Genomic DNA, 17,314 nt, shown 5'->3' with positions numbered 1-17,314 from the left:
GGAACTGTCCTAGACTTAATAAAAGGTAAGATAATAGCCTGGCATCAGGCATCAGGAAAAACTTTCTCCTGCCAGATCCAGTTAAAAACAATCAGAAGAATAGCAAGAGAAGCAGGAGATAGATGGCACAGCATTTTATAGTGTACATCATTGGGTCCGACTAATGTAGTGCCAAATCGATGAAGGGTCAGTTTGAGTTCCATGAGCATATAAGAAAATTATCGTCATAAAGACAATCAGCTCAAAAGGAAGGAGGTGATCACTCCGTCCAAGTCTTAATAGCTAAGAAGGTGAAGAAAGAAGCAGAAGTGTTACATACCTGGCAAAAGCTTTCATCTCAAGTATCTGTGATGTGCCGGGTATCAGCTACTTCCTGGGCCTCAGAGAGCAGGATTGAGAGGGGGATAGAATGATATTGCCCACTGACCTTTTGAATCTTGTCCCATATCATTTTGGAAATGGTGGTAGATGATATGCTGGTTTTGAACTTAATCCAACATTCCTTCTAGCTTTTATGTCTTACCAACCAAACATGTACACAGGCCTGCTGGAAAGTGATGTAGTGTAAGAGTGTGGGATACCTACAAAATGTATCCCAGGCTCAGTTTTGAACCTTCCATGCCATGTGGCAGGCAAAATTCTACAACAGATGAGGACATTATGGAAAATGTGTCAAGGTTGAGAGTCGTAACGATGGCAAGAAAGTAAAATATGGCTTCAGTGATTTGAGTGTTACACAAACTACACACTGGTGCAACAGTTACAGACAAAAGAAAACAATAGATTAAAAACCTGTGACCAATGCCTAGACTAGTTATAACAACTTCCTCCTTGCCTAGACTAGTTATAACAACCTTACAGAAGCTAGATGGCCAAAGTTTAAAATAGGATTTTATTTGGAAAAGCTTGCAGTTGCATTGCTCATTCCAAGTAGACTGCCAGCTGGCACGGAGCCGAACATTGAATACAGGAACATAGTCCATGTACGGAATAGACACAGTGGTGATAGTGCCAGAGCAGATAAATTTAGCTGCCATGTCTGCAAGTGCATTCCTGCGAATACCAACATGGCCTGGTATCCAGAAAAACTGGATAGAAGTAGATGTTAATGAAAAATGGGCCAGTCGGTTTTGAATATCAGCAAGAACAGGGTGTGAGACAAGGTGAAGTGATTCCAAGGCCAGCAGAGATCTAAGGGAGTCAGAATAAATAGTGCAGTCAGAGTACTGCTCAGCTGCATTCTGATCCAGGGCAAGAAATATGACGTACAGTTCAGCAGTGAATACAGAAGATGTAGAGGGGATTGTGCGTGCAACCACCAAACCACAACAAACCATGGCAGAGCCCACAGAGTCACCTGATTTTGAACCATCTGTATAAATTGGAATAGAAAGGTTGTTCAAAAGATGTTCAGTAAATAAAAGACGGTACTTCCAATCAAGAGTATCTGCCTTTTTCAGATCACTTAAAGAAAGATCACATTTGGAAACTGTAATAAGCCATGGGAGGATGAGCTGACCATTGGATTCTGCAATGTTATCCAAGGACAGACCCAATTCATCCAATTGTGCCTGGATGTAAAGGCCAAAAGACAGATCATCTGTTTTGAAAAAGTAAGGCCCACTGAGAAAGGAAAACACATCCCCATGTGGGATGCTTTGGAAAGGAGCGAAGTTTTGAAGAATACAGTAAAGACAGTTGCAAACGGCAAAGGTGCAGAGAAGGTTTGTGAGGTTCCACATATAAGCTCTGAAATGGGGAGGTGCAGAAAGCCCCAGTGCAGAGTCGAAGGCCTTGATGATGAATGGGGTCCAGCATTTTTTAAGGCAGAGGGTCTGGCAGAGCCATAGACCATTGATCCATAGTCGAGTTTTGATCAAATAAGAGCACTATATACCTTTAACATAGAACATCGATCTGCTCCCCAACTGGCCGCAGAGAGGACTCGGAGGATGTTCAGTGCTCTTGTGCATTTGACCCGTAGCTGCTTTAAGTGTGGTATAAAGGTTAGCTTACGGTCAAAGATAAGCCCCAAGAACTTGGTCTCACGAACCACTGGCAGCAAAACTTCACCGATACGAAGTTCAGATTCAGGGTGGATACCCAGTTGGCGGCAAAAGTGCATGCAAGCAGTTTTAGAGAGAGAGAAATTAAAGCCATTCCCCGTAGTCCACTTCAGTACATGACTAAGGGCAGTTTGTAGTTGCCGCTCAATATATCTCATGTTCGACGACTGACACGAGATGTGAAAGTCGTCAACATAGAGCTCGTTTGCAACAGTGAGAGAGAGAGATGTTTACTGATGGCATTTATCTTTATACTGAAAAGTGTGACACTCAAAACACAGCCCTGAGAGACCCCAAGTTCCTGTACAAAAAAACGGGAAAGTGTCGAACCCAAACAAACTTGGAATCTCCTGTCCATTAAACAATTTTTAATAAACATAGGTAAATGGCCACGTAACCCATATGTATGGAGGTCTCGCAAAATGCCACACCTCCATGTTGTGTCATAAGCCTTCTCAACGTCAAAGAATATTGATACAAGATGTTGGCATTTGAGAAAGGCTTCTCTGATTGATGTTTGAATTAGGTGGTCTGTGGTGGAGAGTTGTCGTCGGAACCCACACTGAGTGGGCGAGAGGAGGTTCTCTGATTCGAGGAACCAAACAAGACGAGCATTAACCATCCTTTCTAAGGTCTTACAGAGAAAGCTCGTCAAAGCAATTGGAGGGTAGTGTGAAGGAATCTTGGGATCTTTCCCAGGTTTAGAGAAAAGTAAGATAATAGCCTGGTGCCAGGCAACAGGAAAAACATTCTCCTGCCAGATCCGGTTGAAAACAATTAGAAGAATATCAAGAGAAGCAGGAGAAAGACAGAGCAGCATGTCATAGTGTATATCATCAGGTCCAACAGATGTACTGCCAGACCTATGAAGGGCCATTTTCAGTTTCACCAGTGTAAAGGGACAATTATAGTAAAAAAGACAGTCATTTTGAAAGGAAAGAGGTGAACGCTCTGCCTGAGTCTTGATGGCAAGAAGGTGGAGGAACAAGTAGAAGTGCTAGATACCCGGAAAAAGCTTTCACCTAGAGTATCAGCGATGCTCCAAACATCAGCTACCTCTTGGCCATCAGAGAGAGAATTGTAGTGCCCACTGACCTTTCGAATCCTGTCCCATATAATCTTGGAACTGGTGGTAGAAGATATGCTAGTTGTGAACTTAATCCAAGGTTCCTTCTGGCTTTGACGTCTTACCCACCTAGCATGTGCACAGGCCCGTTGGAAAGTGATGCTGTTGAAAAGTGTGGGATATCTACGGAAAGTATCCCAGGCCTGTTTTTGAGCCTTCTGTGCCAAGTGGCAAGCAGGATTCCAACACGAATGAGGATATCATGGAAAATGTGTCGAGGTTTTAGAAATACACTAAGCAGCTGCTTGTATAATACAGTCAGTTACTGCTGCCACACAGTCATCTATTGATGGCTGATTCATGATGGCAGGATCAAGTTCTACATGAACAGTGAAGGTGGACCAGTCTGTCTGATCCAACTTCCACTGGGGCATGTGGGTAGGGTGGCATCGACCATGGCCAGTCTCTCTCAAAAGTATAGGAAAATGATTACTGCCTAGTAGATTATTGTCAACCCTCCATGAAAAATGGGAAAATAATGAAGGGGAGCAAACCGAGAGATCAACAGTGGTAAAGGACTGACTAGGTGCATGAAAATAAGTGGAAGAACCAGTATTGAAAAGAGAAAGTTTGTGGTCAGAGAGCATACGCTCTTCAGAGCGACCCCTCCTATCAATAACAGTACTTCCCCAGATGGGATGATGTCCATTAAAGTCCCACAGGATTAGAAATGGAGACGGCAACTGTTCAACGAGAGCATCAAGGTCTGATTGATCATATGTCTCTCCAGGGTACAGGTAGAGAGAACAAACAGTGATGGTATGACCCAAGGAAACATGGATGGCTACAGCCTCCAAGGGTGTGTTGAAAGACAAAGACAGGGTGGGCACACATGCTGATCAACCAATAGTGCCACCCCTCCATGTACTCGTCCATCACACAGCCTGTCATTTCTGTACAGAGAAAACTGCCGAATGGTGACTGTATCAGCAAGTTTTAGAAATGTTTCTTGTAAGGAAAGACATACAGGATAGTAGAAAGCAATCAGTGTTTTGATATCATCCAGATTAGAATGTAAACCTCAACAGTTCCATTGTATCAAGGTGGCCATTTTTAATGATGGGTAGGCAAAGTGGCTGGAGAACCCTTCTGTTTACGACCATGTCTTTTTTCCTTACTGTCCTTATTCGGAGGAGGTCTATCGACCTCCATGGATCCTGCCCTGGGTTGATGTGGCAGGTCTTTGTTGTTGGAAGGGGATTCCAGTGACTGAGGACGCGAACGAATGATTGTTTTGGATCGTGAGGTTGGAGAAAAAGATGTGTCAGAAGAAATGCCTGTATTTGAAACCAAAGGATGTAAGTCTTGAGATTTGTTGGACTGTATGGGAGGAACAGAGATGGGTGTAGAAGTTGATTCATCAACCTTTTTGACCATGGAGGTCATTAGGCTTTTCGTTTGTTTTGAAAATGATTCTCTTGGAGGTACAGAGAGATCTGTCTGTACTCCCACTGTAGTTGAGGAACGAAGTGCAGCAACATGTCTGAGATGGAGTGGTGGTCAGCAATTTCCGAGCCTCAGGATAACTAATGTAATGGGTCGTTTTCAAATGCTGCACCTCTTTTTCCTCCAAACATTTTGGGCAAGAACAAAAGTAGGAAGGGTGGGAACCATTGCTGTTGACACAATGTGGGTCCGTGTGACACTCATAGGCATCGTGGTCCTTCCCACCACAACAAGCACATGTCAGGGAACCATGACAGGATGTCTTTGAGTGGCTGAACCTCTGACATTGGAAACATCGAAGAGGGTTTGGAATGTACGGCCATACCCTGCAAATTAGATAACCTGCCTTGATGGTGGCAGGTGCACATGGTGATGTAAGTGTCAAAACGAGGATATCTGTCGACAGTGTAACTCCATCTTTGCGAGTGGAGATGCGCCTCACTGCAGAAACTCCTTGAGTGGAGAGACCAGCGAGAATCTCTGACTCAGAGACGTTCTTCAAGACCCTTTCAACAATAACTCCTCCTGATGAATTCAAAGTAGCAAGAGGGGTAACCTCAATAGGTACATCCCCAATTGCCTTTGAATTCAAGAGAAGTTCACTGTGTTGGGATGTGGATGTTTCAACCAATATGTCTCCAGATTGAAGCTTTTTTACTGACTTTGGAGAGCCAGCAAGCCCCTCTAGACCCTTCTGAATAAGAAAAGGGGGACATTTGCCCTAAACGTTTTTCTGAAAGAGAATGTACTATAAGAAAATGGGCTACAGGTGTTACAGATGTTGAAGATTGCTGCTCAGAGTCTTCAAGATGTGGTCGTTTACATATTAACTGTTTTTCACTATTTTATTTCAATTTTTTATTGGAAGATCTATAGGAAAAAAGAAAAATTTAGGTACCCACTGACCCCACCCACCATGGATCCCTACGAGGGGATGCACTACAATGTCATGCAAGGACACTGCAGCAACACCAGGATTTTGTGAGCACTATACCCAAACACCAGCATCAGACTCAATGTCCACAACACCCATTAAGAACTTCCAACACTGGTACTTGGTTGACTCTAGCCCAAGTGGACCAGCCAATTGACCCAAGGGGGCCACCCAAAGGCCGCCCGTCTACAGGAATTTAAGGCCAAAGTGGTGTGTTAGGGTTGGACCCCTCAACCACCAGGATCCTCTCCTCCCCTTCATGGGTCGCTACGCACGGCAAACACGTGGGTGGATGTTTAGATCCCAGAGGAAGTAAACTGAAGAAACAGAACCTTTCCTGGGAGGTCCCCTCATTACGTACAGGAATCCACACTGAGGGGGAGAGGGTTTGGAATGCAAGGCCATTCCCTGCAATTAAGATAACCTATCATGATGGTGGCAGGTGGATGTGGTGATGTAAATGTAAGAATGAGGACATTGGTTGGCATTGTAATTCCATCTTTGCGAGTGGAGATATGGAGATACACCTCATGATTGAGATAAGAAATTGCTGAAAGAAAAAGTTTGAATGGATCCTTACCAGACAATTCTGGTCAGCTGGAAAAAGAAAATGAGCCAAAACATGAGCTATAGCAAGAAATTACACGATGTTGATAACATCTCATGATGTAGAAACAGAAAAGCTTGTACTGCCTCAGACAAACACAGGCTGATCTAAAGAATCCATAGAAGTGTAGCAAAAAGTTGCCAAAGTGTAACGATATAATGCAGACAAGCTCCCCCTGGTTAATATCCAGTATTGTTGCTGATATGCCCATTAACGTGGAACAAACAACCAGACAAACACCTGGAATTGAGACAAGGATGGGTAGATAAGGAAAAAGACAGAAAGGAATAAAGGTGTGTCATGACTTCATCTGTGATAAATGTTAAGTGTTAATGCACAGATAACACATAAGATTTCAAAGTCTCAGATACATAGTTGAAAATATTGCCAAAGAAAATACAGAAATAACAAAAAAAAGGCAGCAAATGTACCCAGGATAAGATTGCATTGTCACCCAAAAAATCCCAACTCCAGTGAAACTACATAAGCAAAGCAAAAGACAACAAACAAATCCATGTGGAGGTAATAAGGAATCATTTAAAAATGGGGAATTGAATAAAACATAGCATACCTGACACAACATTCCAAAAAAAAAATAATTAAGCTTTGCTGATTCTGCATGAGGATTAAGGGAAAACAGCAAAATCTGGTGGTGTAAAAAAGTTATCATATCTTTATCAGCCCAAACATTTTTGGATTTTTCAAGGTGATTAATGAGGTTAGTTCAGAAGAAAGTTTACCCATATAATGAACAATCTCACAAGGAGTAATAGCAGAGAAATCCAACAACAGCTCCACCCCACCTGCTGCATGTAAAAATAGTACTAGAGATATAACACCTAAAGTGGTAACACGAATCTCTGAATTCATTGCAGAAATATGTAAATCAAACAAAAGTGTTTGATGTAAAATATTTGAGTGTGAGAAAAAGTAAAATTGGGATATTAAATTAAAAGATTTCTTCAATGTATATAAAATAATAGAGAAATCCCACTTTGAAAATTAGAATATTAAAATCATAATTCACATGAAGAGCAACCAAAAGAGTACTGAAACTGAATATATTGGCAAACAAGAAGTGATAGTTTGGTAGCATTGAACAGAGAGAGACACATGTATGTCAGGAGAAGATGTTGCACTCTTACTGGTGAAAGTTTGATACATAGTAATTTGCATGAGAGAAATGCAATGGAACAAGTCAATTTCAATGGAGGTAAGATAGAAAGTATGTATCAGCACAAAATATTTTTGCATGTAGAGGGAGACACTGAATGAATATACAATAGTTTCAATCTAGTATCCAGTATACCCATTACAACACCTGGAATAAAGGTCCATGAACGAATAAATGAAAGTGAAGAGGAACCAACATTAACCACTATGTAATAAAAGTGGCAAAGTCTCAGACTATAAATGTTGACTGGTAAAATGAGTACAAAAACATACTCTGCAATGTGCAACATTCATATAGGAACTTATTTTTCTTTCATTATTACAATGTTATCCTTTTTTATAATTACATATTTTTACCTTCTTTTATAGTTAAAGATTTTATCTTTCTTTCATTATTAAAAAATATTTTCAAAAGTGAAGTAATTTTTTTTTGGTTTTCTATCAGATTGAAACATCAAAATATCTTGCAATTATTACTATAATTTTTCTGGTTCTCTAATCATATGACTTGAGCAGTTAGAAATTCAACTTAACTCCCCACTATGCTCTTGTGGGAAAAAAACTCAGCTAAATTGCCTATTACCTGTAACATCATGTGACATGAATCATATTTTAAATCAGTTGAAATCTAGGATTTCTATTGGTCATAAATTTAGTAAGAGGCAACCACAAAAGAAGCCACTTGAAAGGGGGATGTTTTCATGTACTCCTTGATAACATTACTGCAACAGATGCACTGTGTATAAATATGTCAGTTTATTCTGTTTCAATCACACATCAAATTTATTGTCAAATGTTTATATTTCTCCGTTACATGGAAATTCTATTTCAAAATGATGCTAAATGAAAAATCATCTGTCTGATCATGTTATCATTGGTAAAAAAAGTCAAAGCTATTCAGGCACATAATACCAGCACAAATTAGCTGAAGAGTTCAATGTTGGTAAAACACAATTCCATCAAATTTTGAAGCATAAAGCTAAATTTATGAGAGAGTTTGAAGAGAATCAGCCTCTTTTACAAAAACACATTTGTAATGGCCTTAAAGCATCATTATGGTCTTGATATAAAAGTACTCATACTATGAAAATTGCAGTTTCTGGAGCAAAGCTGCAAGAAAAGGCACTTATTCTAAACACCACTCTGGATCTTTCTGACTTCAAAGAACCATCTGGATGGCTCACTAAATTTATAGTTAAACATAACACAATCAGTAGTGAACATGGTGATGTTTATGCCATGACAGTTGATAAATGGAATATCAAATTGCCTGCTATGATAGAGGGATAAGCACCAAGAGACATCTACAACATGGATGAAACTGGGGTCAGCTATTGTGGTTTATCAGACAAAACATTATGTATAAAAGGTGTAGAGTGCACTGTGGAGTAGAGGTAAAAAGACATTCTAAGTATTGTCTTATGTTGCAATAGTGTTGATAAACTGGAATGCACTGTTGTGGTTGGTAATAGCACAAAACCCAAAAACATGAAAAATGACCAGTCCATAGCTTGGTATGCTAACAAGAAGGCACAAATGATCAACACAGTCTTCCAAGACTGGGTTATAGGCTTCAATAAGCACATGAAAGCATGATGTTACAATGTTATCTTGCTATTAGATAATGCTACATCACACAGTCAAGTGAATCTTATGAATACCAAACTTGTATTCCTGCCTTTCAACACATTAGTGCTACAACCTCTTGAACAAGGAATTATTCATGTATTCAAAGCATATTACAAAAAGCACCATGGATAAAAACATATCACTCACAAATTTGGTGAAAAGCATCAGTGTGCTAGATGCTTGTGCTTGGATCAATTCCACCATGCATGAAACCAAGACCAACACAATATAAAAGTATTTTGTGAAACATTTCAGTGATTCCTCCTCAACTGACAACAGTGAAGAAGAGAAAGACTAGAACATCACTTTGGCCCAACTACAAGTTTCTTAAAAACCATCTTCCCAAAATCGTATATGACCTCAACAAATACATCGACCAAGATAACAACCTTTCCTCAATTGAAGAGTTTTGTGACAAATGGAAACAAGAACTTCTCAATGACCTCAATGGTGACTATCCCACTGAAGACAGCAACCCTGAAGATGCCAACTGTGACCAGTCTACAGACACAGAAGAGTGCACAATCCAGTCAATGCCACAAATACAGAAGTTTGTTTCAGGCATGAAGGAGTTTCTACTAAAACACCCAACACTCATAAAATTGATAGACAATTCAAACAATGTAGATGTTGTTGTTCAAAGTGAAAACATTATCACTATCTCAAAAAAGACAACAATTCAAAAATTACCAACACATTTGTGTAATAAAATTTGTATGCACACATTCTGCAACTAATGTTTATAAAATACTTCGTATGATGAAAATAAAGACGACAAAATAGAAAATAATCAAGAAGTGAATAATTATTAATAGCATAGATGTACAAAGTGCAAAGAAATATCACACCTAACATTACACTTCAATAATCAAATATCTTACAGTTAATTGATGAACTTGTCAATCTCTATTAAAATCAATTTGTTCAAACCCAATGGTGGTCTTAATTGGAAGTCTACTGTACACATTTGGCACAAAATGGCAGTCTTTACCTATATCAGAAGGAAGGTCTTCCTCAATATCAATACTGATTACTGAGTGTGATACATCATCATCAGCCATCGAGTCATTCCCAGAAGCCATGTATCAGTACCTATGTAAGATAAATGATGTAACATAAATAATGCAAGTTAAATAATACAAGTTATATAATGTAAGATTAACTACTTCAATGTTTTGTTGTTTACTCAGGATGAGACTGATTAATCATTTGAGATTTTGTTTATTCATTATGATGAAACTGATGACAGTTTATACGGCTGAGCAGCCACCTTGTGAGGTAGCAAATTTTATTTCATTATAGTTTTGTTTACTGTTACTTCATTATTCCTCCTACTGTTTCAATGTGGAAATTTTGTTGCATTAAGACACAAACTCACCTTCCAGCTGATCAGGTTAATTTTGAGTAAGTCTGTGTGCACTATAAAACTGACACCAGCTTACCTTAGCAGTGATATATGGATATTATGTAAATTTTAGTAAACAAGACTTCAAACTGGTAAAAAGTGTAGGATGTGATATTACATCACACTAATGTGACAGTAAATTGAAAAATAACTGTCATTTGGTATAGTTTTGGTAAACAAGACTTGTCAAACTGGTACAAAGTGTAGGATATGATACTACATACTGCTAATGTTCTCAATTTTTTCAAAGAAAACTGTCAAATCCTAATTAGCAATATAACACAAGCTACCAAAAACTGTGAAATAAGAAAAAAAGATAAAAATAGTAGAATGCCTAGATACCTGGCAGCCAGGAACAACAACCTTTCAATTACTAAATACCTAGTGGTCTACAAATTTTAATATTTAGGACTTAAGGTTACCTCTCACCCGACTAAGAGAATGAGTAACAGGAAATTATGCAAGTTTTGTCTTCAATATTGATGAAATGATTTGAATAAAACTTTTGCACTTGAAAATTAAATACTGATTGTAATTTTTGTTCAATGTCATTTAACATGTACATTTACTTGGTAGCTCATAATCCCATAATCATTAACATTGATAACCTTCTAATATGATAACTGATATTATTTAATATTGGTATTTATTATTACATTTCTTGTTGTAGATCATCCATATTCAAAGTTTTAGACTTCCACATATCCAATCTTTCATTCATCATCCCAGCTGCTGAGTATCTAGCCAGTGTGAAAAAAATGTCAAGCACAAGTTAGCATCAGATCCACTTAAATCTACTGCCTTTACAACATCTGAAGGCAACCCATTCTAAAGGCTAACTACACTGTTAGAAAAATAAAACTGTCTTAACTGAGAATGACTCCTACCCCTTCCAAAATTTATATTTTTTGTCCCTTAGTCCTATCATTCTCACTGTTTAGTATAAAAAATATAATGCATAAACATTATAAATTCTCTTAATCTTAAACACCTTAATCAGATCCCCTTTAAATCTTTGCTTTTTAAGGAGGAAATAATTTGAGATTTCAACCTCTCCTTGTATGATAACCACTCCATTCCAGAAACCAATATATAGCCTTCCTCTCAACCCCTTTCAAACAATCAGTGTTTTCTAAAGGTAAGAAGCCCAAAATAGACCACATACTCCAAACATGACCTAACAAGTGACCTATACAATGAAATTATAATATCTTTAGACTTGTATTCAATATTTCTGTAGATACAACCTAAAATCCTATTTGCCACACCACTAGCAACAGCTCACAGCTTGGAAGGCTAAAAGAGACCGATCAACCATTACAACAAGATCCTTTTCTTTCATGACACTCTTAAGGTTATTCCTATCTAAATTATTATTCAAATTATAACTCACATTCACTACCTTGAATTTATAATAATTAATACCCATCTACCATTTATTTGCCTAACTTGCTAAATGATCTAAATCCTTTTGCATCTTTTCTGATGTCCTAAGTTCCTGTTTCAACAATTTTCTTTGTCTTCTATAATATTCTTAATCACCTGTCATACTAGTCAATTTAATTTAACTTTCTTATTTATTATGCTTTTCTTTAATTTTATCTCAAACTCTTTGTGAGCCAACCTGTTTTGTTTTGTTTTTTTTACTTGTGGCTACCCTTTTCTTTCTATAGTGAGTATGTTTACCTGGAATATTTAAGAATTTATGTTTAAAAATATTTCAACATCTAATCAGTCTCAACAAATAACACAATTCCCCAATTCAAAACAGATAATTCTAATCACATCCCTTCAAAATTTGTAACCATAATAACATTATCCCTATCTCCACATACAGCAAAACATCAAATCCAATATAACCATAATCACTTGTACCCAGACATTCCCCCAATTTGTGATCCGTAATGACGAGAAAACCCACTTGAAGAGAAAATTACATATTTAAAAACAGCTGAAATAGGTAGAGAAGACACAAATAGAGGAGCAAACAACATTTCAACCTTCTTCAGTCATCGTCAGGTCCCTAATTTTTACCCTCTTGATCATTTGCATATTTGAAGATAGCAATAAATTTAAAATAGCATTATTTCTAGAATGTTCCTTGACTAAATGTTGAAGAAAATTATCTTGAACAGTTTCAGAACACATTTCTCCCTCATAGTTTCGCTCTAGTATTTCACAATCCATGTACCTGAGATTAAAAATCACTCAATTATAACTTCATAACAGTTAAAATATTAATCTCACTGTAAGATTTCTTGCTAATTTCATCAGTTTCATCTAGTGGTCTGTCAAAATACCTCCAAAGTATTTTCGTTTTAAATCTACCACTAGAAACCCAAATGAATTCAATTTCCTTGCTGTGATATTTGATATCCTCAACTTCAACACGTGCAACTCACATTTTACATATAAAGCCACTCCTCCCTTCACTTTAATACTCAATCCCTATTAAATAGCCTGTAACTGTGCATTTCAAAGAAATGTCTATCACTAAAATAATCTGTGTTTAACAGTGTTTCACTAATTCCCACTGTATTTAAATCTTCTATTCCTACCAGTGACCTAAAGTCATAAAATATTTTTTCTTATACTTCCAGCATTACCATAGTAACAGTTAATTAAGCCTACCCTTATAACTACTACTATACTCATTACCTACACTAAACTTTTCTCTATCTTTTATTATTTGTTACATTTAGTTTTTCCTGACCCTTGCCATTACCTAGTTCTAACTTAAAACTTCCTCTACAACTGAGTTAAAAGTCTTAACAAACAAGCCAGCTTTTACCCTATTTGAATGTACACCATCCATTCCATAAAACTCCCTTCTTTCACTAAACTGATCCCACAAGTCCAATCAGCTGATCTGCTAATCCTTACATACTAACCTAAGCCTAGCATTTAGTCCTAGTGTCCTACTCATAACCTCATCCACACAGTTAATTGTGGGCAGTGTCCCTAACAAAATTAAGCTATGACCTTTTTCTTTAAATGCCTTTATCAAACTCCTTAAACTTATTAATTAGCTCCTCTAACCTACCTTTCCTAACATCATTAGCCCCTGTGAGCATAACAAAATCTACATCTCTGCAAGCACCCTTTATTGGATCTCCTATTCTCAGTTATTTCCACCTGTGTCTCTGGGTATCATTATTGCAATTTTTTCTTCCTATTTACCACACAGACAAGTTGCAATTTGTTTCTCATCAGAATAAGCATTCATAATATTAAATCCCTTAAAAATTAATTTTGCAATCACAAATCATCTAACTATTCTATCTAGTCTTTTTTATTTTTTCAAAGAAGAATAAAGACCTTCTGTCATCATAAAAAGAGCCTAGACCATAACTATCTATCATATCCCAACTGCCCTGATGAACCCTATTGGTCAGTAAATTTTCTTGGCACTTAAAACAGTATATGTAATGTGGTTGACTTGTTATTAAATAAATATTCATCTTTGTTTTCACAGACAGGATCTCAGAATTTTTTTCATCAAGCAGTTTCAAGTTCAATTAACACTACAATAACTCAACTGTTCAAACTATACTAAATATACAATGCAAGTCATTACTATGATTACATAACTAAGTTATAACCATAATATCAGTTACTGAAGACATGATACCTTACGACTGGTGAACAGTAACAGTACCATATTATCTCAAACAATAAACAGCCAAACTAAGACTCCTACAGTATGTGCTTCACGAGTATGTACATATTATTATTACTTGTAATTACTTAATAAATCAAACAGTAAATTAATGTTAATTGGTAGTGTATCTATAACTTAGTTTTGAGGAAAATAGTGAGGCCACGTCTCGAACTAAGAGAAAGACAGTAAAAGCTATACTGTTTGTGTTAGACTAGGACTAGTTCTAGTAGAACTACTACTAATATAACTTATAAAGATTATCAGTTTCACTAGCACTTGTTATTACACTAATACCACTATACTAGAAGAGCCTACTATTCAGAAAGAAAAAAAAAATTTAAATTAACTTTCAAAATTGCTTTGAATTGAAAGTTGAATTATAGAAGTTGAGACAACTTTAAGTGTAACTCACAATAACAGTGCAAGATGTGTGACAACACAACAGTAAAACAAGTCATACAGACCTCATCAAGAATTTGGAACTTTAAAGACTCAATTATACTCAATACGTATCAAATTCATATTTAAAAAATTATTATCAAACATATGTGTATATATCAATAAATCTGTAAATATATATATTTTACCTTTCCTTTTAAACTATAAAAGTGATAAAACCTTTTAACTGTTGAGAGTTACATACAGGTTAAAGTTCACAGCCTTCGTCGTTCCATAAGTCCAAACTTGTCAATAGTCGTAATCATCGTTTAGTGGCTCCATCTCTACAATGCGTAAGTACATACCCACAGAAATATGTACAGTTGTGTGCATATGCACACGTACACCCTTCATTTATGTAATTATATTTCATTTTAAGTATAAAATAAAAACACTCGTATTATTAAGAAAAATGGTAGTAACGATTACTCTATAAGTTACAAGTAAAAATGTACTAAGTAACATATTTTTAAAAGTAGGTTGGCGGCCGTGAATAAATTACCCGTCATCCCTCCAAATAATGTGATCAACTGTTTTTGTGAACAGTGCTACTTAATACAAGCCCCCTCAGTGGCTCAGCGGAATGTCTGTGGACTTACAACGCTAAAAACCGAGGTTCGATACCCCGTGGTGGACAGAGCACAGATAACCCATTGTGTAGCTTTGTGCTTAATTCAAAACAACAACAACTGCTTAATATAAATAAACATATATAAATTACGATTCAAGGCTTTACTTCATCTTCGAGATAGATATGTGCAAGGGACTAATAGTTCTCCCAAAGTGTTCTTTACGTTTGTTTTAAATTTTAAAAACTGGTTTAAGCTATTTATCACTCTTTGAGGTCCCGTGCTGATATAGCGGTTGGTCTACGGATTTACAACGCTAAAATCAGAGGTTCAATTCCACTTTGTGGATTCAGCATAAAGCTCAGTGTAGCTTTCCTATAAGAAAACCACATCATCAGTCTTTAAAATGTAAAACGATGGGGAAATTATCTCACGAGTCTTGCTATTTTAATTATTATAAAACTATATTCTTTTGAATTTCAGAAAACGCAAATCGATGTGTTTCGTGAAGCTTAGATAGGAGTCTTTTTGTGTTGTAAAACGTGGTTATAATGTACAATTTGCACATTTAATGACCAATATGCGGTAATGCTTAGTTTTAAAAAAAGTAAAATAAAATTTAAAGGAGAGATTATATAAATTAACATTCTCTATACACCAGATACAGTGTGTAATGAATATTATTCTAACTGCTAGGTTCGTATTTGTTTGTTTATTATGAATTTCGCGCAAAGCTACGCGAGGGTAAATTGTGCTAACCATTTCAGTTTAGCAGTGTAAGACTTGAAAAAAGGCGACTAGTCATTACTACTCACCTTTTGGGATACGTTTTTACAAACGAATTGTGGGATTGACTGTCACATAGTAACGCTCCAATAGGTGAAAGAGCGAGCATGATTCTTTGATGAGACTGGGATTCGATGCGCCGCTTACAGATTGTGAGTCCAACGCCCTAACAATTTAGCCATGCAATGCTTGAAATACATATTTGGATTTTTTTTATTTTGTTGCCATATTGTATATATATATATATAAGAAAAACGAAAGAGAGTATGACAAATCCTAGAGTAATTCATATCATACACGAAAGGTAGAAAACCTCTTTTGTTTGAGAAATATGTTTTTATTTTAAACTTTTTATCTATTTCAGAGCTTAAGACTGAATTTTAATATTACATTTTTTTTCTAATTTGCTTGCATAATTCCAGTCACTTAAAAAATAACGAAAATTTTCATTCAGTAAATGGCCAAAGCTATATAAAGATTATGGTCAGAATTTGAACATTTAATGATAGCTTAACTTCGCATTTACATCTATAAGCTCAACAGATCTTTTCTTTTAAAAAAGAAATGCTACTTTTATTTTGTTTTAGTTTTGTTAACTGCTCCCATAGAAATCGTGGCCATGGAATCATCTTTAAAGTATGAGGAAAATGTAGTTATGGGTGCACCCATAAAATACCTAGAAAATAGAGCCATAAGAGCACCTCTAAATTTTCTATAGAACGTAATAAAGAGAGTACAGCAAAGCACCTTGAGAACAAAGTCATAGAAGATATTTTAAAGTACATACAAAACGAAACCAAAGGAACATTCCTGAAATAAATACCGAATGTAGCTCAGGAAGCAGTTCTAAAACGTTAAAAGAATTAAAAATGATACGTAGCGATCATATATTTTAAAACATCAACACAGTGCATTCAATTGACATGTAGAAATATCTTATTTTAAAAACCAAAAAGGAAATGTTCCATCATTATATAATGGAATTTCATTTTAAAAAGTGATTATTATCCCAACAAATCTTTAATTTCGAAACATGAACAAGATATTTTTAATTTTTTTCTGTGACTTTAGTGATTTTCTGTTTCAAAACACAAATATAATCTGTGCTATCGATATGCTGCCGCCAGTAATTTGAAAACATCAGCAGAGGATGATCTATCCATACCTACTGCAGAATATGTCCTATCCATACGTAATGTTCTGTTTTTTCCAATATCCACAGAATATGGTTTATCGATATGTAACGGTCTGTTATTTTAAAAGATCAGAAAAAAGTGTTCCGTACATATGGAGTGTTCTGCTATTTTAAAACGTCAGTAGAATGTTTTCTATCGATATGTAGTGTTTTGTTATTTTAAAACATCAACAAAATGTTTTTATCGGTATCCAGTTGTATGTTATTTTAAAACCTCAATAGAATGTGTTTTATCGATATGTAGTGGTCTGTTTTTAAAAACGTCAAGAGAATGTAATC

At 36.3% G+C, this 17,314-nt stretch overlaps 1 protein-coding gene across 1 annotated transcript in view; it reads right to left on the bottom strand.

The window, feature by feature from the left end:
* The window catches only part of LOC143234580 (nuclear receptor subfamily 2 group C member 2-like), a 55,137-nt gene extending 40,365 nt beyond the window's left edge, over window positions 1–14,772 (bottom strand). The window contains 2 exon segments of the mRNA XM_076472037.1: window positions 9,973–10,073; window positions 14,635–14,772. Coding sequence (XP_076328152.1) covers window positions 9,973–10,063 — 91 coding nt within the window. The 5' untranslated portion in view covers window positions 10,064–10,073; window positions 14,635–14,772.
* Window positions 14,773–17,314: the final 2,542 nt, after the last annotated feature.

Source organism: Tachypleus tridentatus, chromosome 12 (assembly GCF_004210375.1).
Source record: "Tachypleus tridentatus isolate NWPU-2018 chromosome 12, ASM421037v1, whole genome shotgun sequence".
NCBI classification, from domain to species: domain Eukaryota; kingdom Metazoa; phylum Arthropoda; class Merostomata; order Xiphosura; family Limulidae; genus Tachypleus; species Tachypleus tridentatus.
The sequence above is the reverse complement of the archived record's forward strand: the minus strand, read 5'-3'. Positions and strand labels throughout refer to the sequence as shown.